Source organism: Chinchilla lanigera, unplaced genomic scaffold (assembly GCF_000276665.1).
Source record: "Chinchilla lanigera isolate Chin_1 unplaced genomic scaffold, ChiLan1.0 scaffold00080, whole genome shotgun sequence".
Lineage (NCBI taxonomy): Eukaryota > Metazoa > Chordata > Mammalia > Rodentia > Chinchillidae > Chinchilla > Chinchilla lanigera.
In genome coordinates, this window is record NW_004955481.1 from 4262629 (window position 1) to 4269094 (window position 6466).

The window sequence follows — 6466 nt, forward strand, 5'->3', positions numbered from 1 at the left end:
TTCCCCAGAGCAGTGGATTGCAGTGGTTCTCAGTGCTCTGGAAATTCCTGCGTGCCCGGGTGCATTGTCGTTCCATCTGCCCTTCCTCACCACACATTTTTAGCTCTAGGAGTTCCAGAGCCAATGGGTTGAGAATCAAGAAGGGAACATCACCTTGGGTCCGAAATCCAGACCTGTCTCAGCAGTGGGGGATTGGACCGGTGGGTTTCCCTCAGGCGACGTAAGTAACAGTCTTCCTGCTCCGTCCCCAGATGGCAAGGTCAGCCCCGGCACGTTATCCATAGGAAGCGCTTTAACCGTACCCTCTTTCCCAGCCAACTCTACTGCCATGGTGGACCTCACCAACTCACTTCGAGCATTTATGGATGTCAATGGAGGTGAGTGAGCGAGCTGCTGTGCTAAAGTTGCTGTCCCTGGGCAGTGTTCAACTCCTTTCAGAGGGAGAGAGGATCCCAAAGGGCTGGGGACATAGGGGTGATTGGTGTGTCCATTTGGATAGAGAAGTGGGATAAGACTCCCTGTCTTGTTCCTGCCTTCTACATTTTCACATATATATAATCTAAAGAAGGGAGAATGTAGCCACAGTGAACCAGTGAAAAAGAACAGAATCACTTTAGAAGTCTTGAGCCAGGTGTGGTGGTACGCACCTGTAATCCTAGCACTCTGGGAGGCTGAAGCAAGAAAATTGCAGATTCAAGCCCAGCCTGGGCAGCTTAATAACTTACCAAGACCCTGTGTCAAAAAAATAAAAAGGAATGGGAGGGTAGAGACATAACTCAGTGTGAAGGCCCTGGAAAAATACCTTTTAAAGTCTTCACCAGACATACAAATCCTCCGTCACATATCAACAAGTAGTTTATTTTGATCTGCCTTTCTAGGACCACCTTACCTAAAACCATTCTACCTTACTGCAGCTGGAGTCTGCACAGCCTGTACCAGGGCTGTCTCACTGAAATGGCAGTTGAGGTGCCCAGGAGCCTGTTATTGCACCACTCCATCTGTAGTCTATGCTTTTTAAGCAAAAATCTAACTGTTTGCCCTTAGACCTTTATCTACTTCCACATTCCATTTCCTCCTCAGCTCCTTTTTGATCTTTCTCTTTGGTTGATAGAAATCGAGATAAATATGCTGGATGAGAAGCTGATCAAGTTTCTGGCCTTGCAGAGAATACATCAGCTTTTTCCCTCTCGGGTCCAAGCTTCACCAGGCAGTGTTGGGACACATCCGATGGCTTCCGGAGGGCACCACACAGAAGGTGGGCATGCATATACCTGCCACTATATGTATGAATAACTACCTCACCTCCATGGAAAATGTCAGTTTCTGGTAGCTCAACGCTCCCTGTGAGTCTTTGATGGGATTCATAAAGCGCTGTGATTTTTTTTTTTTTTTTTTTTTTCTTCAGAGCAGGAATGAGATGACAACCACAGCTTTCTGATCAGACTTGGGGAAGTTTGCTGTAACTTTCTTTCATACAAGTTCACTGTAAGACTACAAAGCAGGGGCTGGGGATTTAGCTCAGCAGCACAGCGCCTGCCTGGCAAACGCAAGGTCGTGAGTTCGATTCCCAGTACCGGAAAAAAAAAAAAAAAAAGACCACAAAGCAGCTTCCAGGCAGCTAGAAATGGTGACACACCTGTAATTCCAGTATTCAAGAAACCTGACACAGGAGGATCACAAGTTCTAGTCCCACCTGGGTAATTTAGTGATTTAGCAAGACCTTGTCTCAAAAGGACTGGGAGGGGCTGGGGACATGGCTCACTGGTAGAGTTCTTGCGTTGCATGTACAAGGCCTTGGGTTCAAACCCCAGCATCACACCAAAAAAAAAAGACTGAGGATGTAGCTCAGTACAAAGGTCCTGGGTTTAATCACAAGTAGCAAAACGGCAGCTACCACTACTACAGAGTATATGTGGTATTCCCTCTGATCAATTGCTTTTGCACATTTGATTTAGAAGGGCTTCTTACAAGGGAACTTTGTGAGTCAAGATGAAAAATACATAACAGTGGTCAAACCTGGAGATCTTCCCAAGTGTTATCTCTACTTGGTTATCCCTTAGCATTAGCCTTTAAGAGCCTCTTGCTTCAAAAATTATGTCCCTAGACCCGTGATAGCAAACATTTTAAAGCTTTCAATGATACACTGCACTGTGCCACAGGTTCGCCACCACTGCCCAAATGCTGATGCATCTCCTGAGAGCCATGTACCAAATCAGGATTTCCTTTTTTTTCCCCCCAATGTCTTTTGTTTGAGGGCTGGGAATTAAAGCCAGGGACTCATGAATGCTAGGCAAATGCTTTACTGCTGAGCTACATCCCTAGCCCAGAACATGCATTTTAACAGAATCCATAGGCAATTTGTGTGCACATTAAAGCTTGAGAAACACCCATCCGTGCCGTCTGTTTTTCCCTGTTCTCCCTTTAGCGTCTGCTGGAATGTCCCTGATAAGCGAACCAGCAAGCAGCCAGGCGCTTGCTCTACTAACATTCTTGAACTCTATGGCCATCCTCAAAAATGGTCCTCCTTACCCATATTGGAAATGCTGTGGGTGGGGACAGGTCTCACCCTGGAGCAGTTCAGTGTCAGACATGAGTCATCCAAAGGGATTTTCTCCACACTACAAACCATAGGTCCAGGTTTTGTTATTTTATGTTTGAGTTATACCATTCTAAGTTTCTGAATGGTCCTGTCCCTGTGTTTGTTTTCCAGTGCAAAGAAAGGAGGTACAAGCCCGAGCTGTGTTCTACCCTCTTTTAGGGTTGGGAGGCGCTGTGAACATGTGCTATCGAACCCTCTACATCGGGACAGGTAAGCCGATCGAGCCAGTCAGGAGCCAAGAGAGGCACTGGATGTCTTAAGCTCTAACCATCAGCACTCTTTCCCTTAGAAGCTAGAAAGGTGTGAGGGAAGCCCTTTCTGAGTTGATGGGTTTAACCCAGGCTTTCCAGCAAGAAACCAGACAGTTGGGTGCTTTCCTCACATGGGCCCTTTTGCTCTGTATGTACCTAGTGTGACACCGAGGATAAAAGTCAGCTCTGACTGCTGCTTCGGAGCAGCTGAAACACTGCAGGGCAAAACCCAAGGAGAGGGCAAATGCTTGTCCCTGGACATCTTAAAAAATGATGGGCTCCTACCTATCCAGCCTCCAGTTGGTCCTGCATGTGTGTGCAGTTTTTTTGGTACTGGGAATCAAACTCAGGACCTTGCGTTTGCCAGGCAGGCGCTTGTGCTGCTGAGCTATAACCCCAGCTAGTCTTGCATCTGGCACAGAGCAACAAACAGATTAACCCTGAGCCTGGGAATTTCCCTTTCAGGTAATATAAAGCCCTGCATCAGTATGTTGTGTTCCCATCTTCTTCAGTAACTCACTGTGCTTCTGGGTAGCAGTCACATGTTCTAAAGTAGACCAGTTAACAAAGACAGCTGTTTAGCAGAGGATTGGAAAAGACACCTAATTTTGTTGAAAAATAGGAGGAGGTCCTGAGCTACCTGCCTCTCAAAGTTTCTACTCCACTCACCCAGCCAACCAGAAGCTAACTGTTTTCCTCCTTATGTTCCCCGACACATACACCTTGTAATCTGTTCTCTGCTTTCCTTTCCTCCTGCTGCTTTGCAGGAGCTGACATGGATGTGTGCCTTACAAACTATGGTCATTGTAACTACGTGTCCGGGAAACACGCCTGCATATTCTATGATGAGGTGAGGAACGGAGATGGACTGGGATGGAGCTTTCCCAGCCTACGGCCTCTCCCCCTTGCTGGTTTTCATTCACTGCCCTGCGAGGAGGAGGAGGAGGAAGATAAGGGGTCCTCTCTTCTTCCCCCACTGTCATACATAGAAGAGAAAGTCTTGGTATGAAAGGGCAGCCTACAATAGGTACTTGTTTTCAGGAGCAAGGCTATGGTTTCACCTGAGGTTGGTCATACGCACAACGGGGGGAGTCCACCCTAAGCGGGGGAGCGTAAAAGGAAGCTGAGCTCTGGATTGTCCCTGTGGGTTTTGTCATCTGCCTGTGAATGCCATATCAACAAGAGCCAGTGGTGAGGAGGCAGAAGAATGGAGCAGGGGGTTGGGGACACTAGGAAGACAGGCTTCCCCAAGGAGGTGAGTCTTGCCCCATTCTGAAAGGTTGGGGCCATGACAGGAGAAGAATGTGAATACTCCCGAGGTAGAGCAGCATAGCCTTCTCTGTGTGTCCTTTCTCCCCTTAGCTCCAGGCCCCACACAACAGACCACACATCTTATCTCCCCTCCTCCTCTTCAGAATACCAAACATTATGAGCTGTTAAACTACAGTGAGCACGGGACAACGGTGGACAACGTGCTGTATTCCTGTGACTTCTCTGAGAAGACCCCGCCAACCCCCCCAAGCAGTATTGTTGCCAAAGTGCAGAGTGTCATCAGTAAGTTGGAGCAGAGGTCTGTGGCCACAAAGCTGAGGCCTCAGTTACAGTGGTTCTGCCATGCTGCCGACAACCTGCAGTCTCTGGCTTCCCCGTCCCACTGGCCAGGCTGTCCTTGCGCGTGGGCTCAGGGAAGGCCTTGGAGAAGCCAGTGCTGAGCACCCACGTGCATATACAACGCAGACCTCTTCGGGGACTTTAGGCTCCACCAGCCCTTTCTGGGTGTCTCTTACCTCTAGTCATGTAGCAGTTGAAATGGAGAGTTGCAGGGGGGCTGGCCCTGGCCAACGGGCAAGAGGGTTGGCTCACTGGTCCTCTCATGTGACCATCTCCTTTTTTCCCAGGGCGCTGCCGACATCAGAAACAAGATGAAGAACCAAGTGAAGAGGTAGCCATGATGAGTTCCCAGGCCCAGGGGCCACAGCGGAGACCCTGCAATTGCAAAGCCAGCAGCTCAAGCTTGATTGGGGGCAGTGGGGCCGGCTGGGAGGGCACGGCCTTGCTGCACCATGGCAGCTACATCAAGCTGGGCTGCCTGCAGTTTGTCTTCAGCATCACTGAGTTTGCGACCAAACAGCCCAAAGGCGATGCCAGCCTGCTGCAGGATGGGGTCTTGGCCGAGAAGCTCTCCCTCAAGCCCCACCAGGGCCCTGTGCTGCGCTCCAACTCCGTTCCCTAGGGTTAGTGGCTACCCTGCCACCAGCCTACATACCCGCCTAAGACTCCTGCAATGCAAAAATGTACACAAACCAAGCCTGGGTGTTTTCTATACTCTACCAGAAACCCTTCAACTACAATCTTTGCATGAAATGAAGAAAACTTTTGACTGTTTTTTAAAAATCCTTTTTCTTTTCTCAAGTTCTAGGGGGCATTTGCACATATATTTGTACTCAACATTTCATGGGAAAGCGGCAGACCCGAGCTGAGGAACAGTGTGGGCAGGGAAGGGAAGACCTGTGGTCTGGACACTTCCTCCAACACAAACCCTTCCCCCCACCTCCTGCTCCCTCCCCCTCGCCCGCCGTTGTAAAATAATCAGAAACTTGTTCTATTTTGTGGCAGTGACAATAGTTTTATATTAAAAGAAAAAAATACAGTTTTCATACAGCAAAATCTATACAATATCATTGTTTTATTTAATATAAAGATCGCTACCCACCCTCTTTCCGTGGTTCCCACCCTCTGAGTTACTTTCTCTTTCTGCAGCAGTTGCACTACAGGTAGCTACTGTGTATTATGGACAAATGAGAAATGAATTCTTTTTCCGGCTGTCCATCTATTTTATTTCAAATAAGGAAAAGTGTATTTGGATTTTGTGTAAATACATCTAGTGATGACATTTTTTCAATGTTTTTAAAAACTGTGTACAGTACTACATGTGTTAGAACGTTTTCTCAAATTGTCTATTGTAGCAAAAATGTTTTGTCGTAAACCTGTTTCGTCTCCTTTTTTTGTTCTCTTGCCACTTTTCTCCTCTTCCTTCCACCCCAGCTCCCCCCTCTCCTCCCACCCCTACAACTAGTACCAATGTACATAGTAATTGTAATGTTTTAGACTTTACAGAAACTTTCCTGTATTCTGTATATAAAAAAAAAATACTTCAAATTATGTTTTCTGCCTGTCTGTCCTACCTGTCATCACCCTTAAAGGGGACCCTTCTGTGATCTGGATCCAACCATTGGGGTACCCTTTGAAGAGGTCTTAGTCCCAGGAACTCAATTCCCAAGGGTAGTTTAGGGAAGAAGGGAGTTGTTGGAAATGAACGAGCCTATGCAGGGTGCAGGTCAGAAGAGGGGCACTGTTTCTCTGGAGAACCCTAATAGAGTGGAATCTGATCACTAGTCCTAGCCGTGCCGCCTCTAGTTACGTGGCTTGAAATCACACCTGCCAATCCATCAGAAGACAAATCTACTGCATTACCTTAATTCTAAAGTCCTGGGACCCCTATTAAACTAAAATCTTTCCTTCTAGGTCTTAGTGAGAGATTGACTCCAGGAAGTTGTGAGTAGTGTCCTCCATAGAGAGCACCTCAGTATTCCAGCAGTATTCCCCCCCCCCCCCC

At 47.6% G+C, this 6466-nt stretch overlaps 1 protein-coding gene across 2 annotated transcripts in view; it reads left to right on the forward strand.

The window, feature by feature from the left end:
- The window catches only part of Phf12 (PHD finger protein 12), a 44838-nt gene extending 38826 nt beyond the window's left edge, over positions 1-6012 (forward strand). The window contains exons 10-15 of one of the 2 annotated variants that reach the window (XM_005402698.2): positions 252-377; positions 1112-1255; positions 2711-2809; positions 3618-3700; positions 4266-4404; positions 4749-6012. In XM_005402698.2, the coding sequence (XP_005402755.1) occupies positions 252-377; positions 1112-1255; positions 2711-2809; positions 3618-3700; positions 4266-4404; positions 4749-5083 (926 nt within the window). In that variant the 3' untranslated portion in view covers positions 5084-6012. Of the gene's footprint in view, positions 1-103; positions 201-251; positions 378-1111; positions 1256-2710; positions 2810-3617; positions 3701-4265; positions 4405-4748 lie in introns of those variants that run through there. The other variant, XM_013503419.1, reaches the window with a different exon arrangement.
- The last annotated feature ends 454 nt before the right edge of the window (positions 6013-6466 follow it).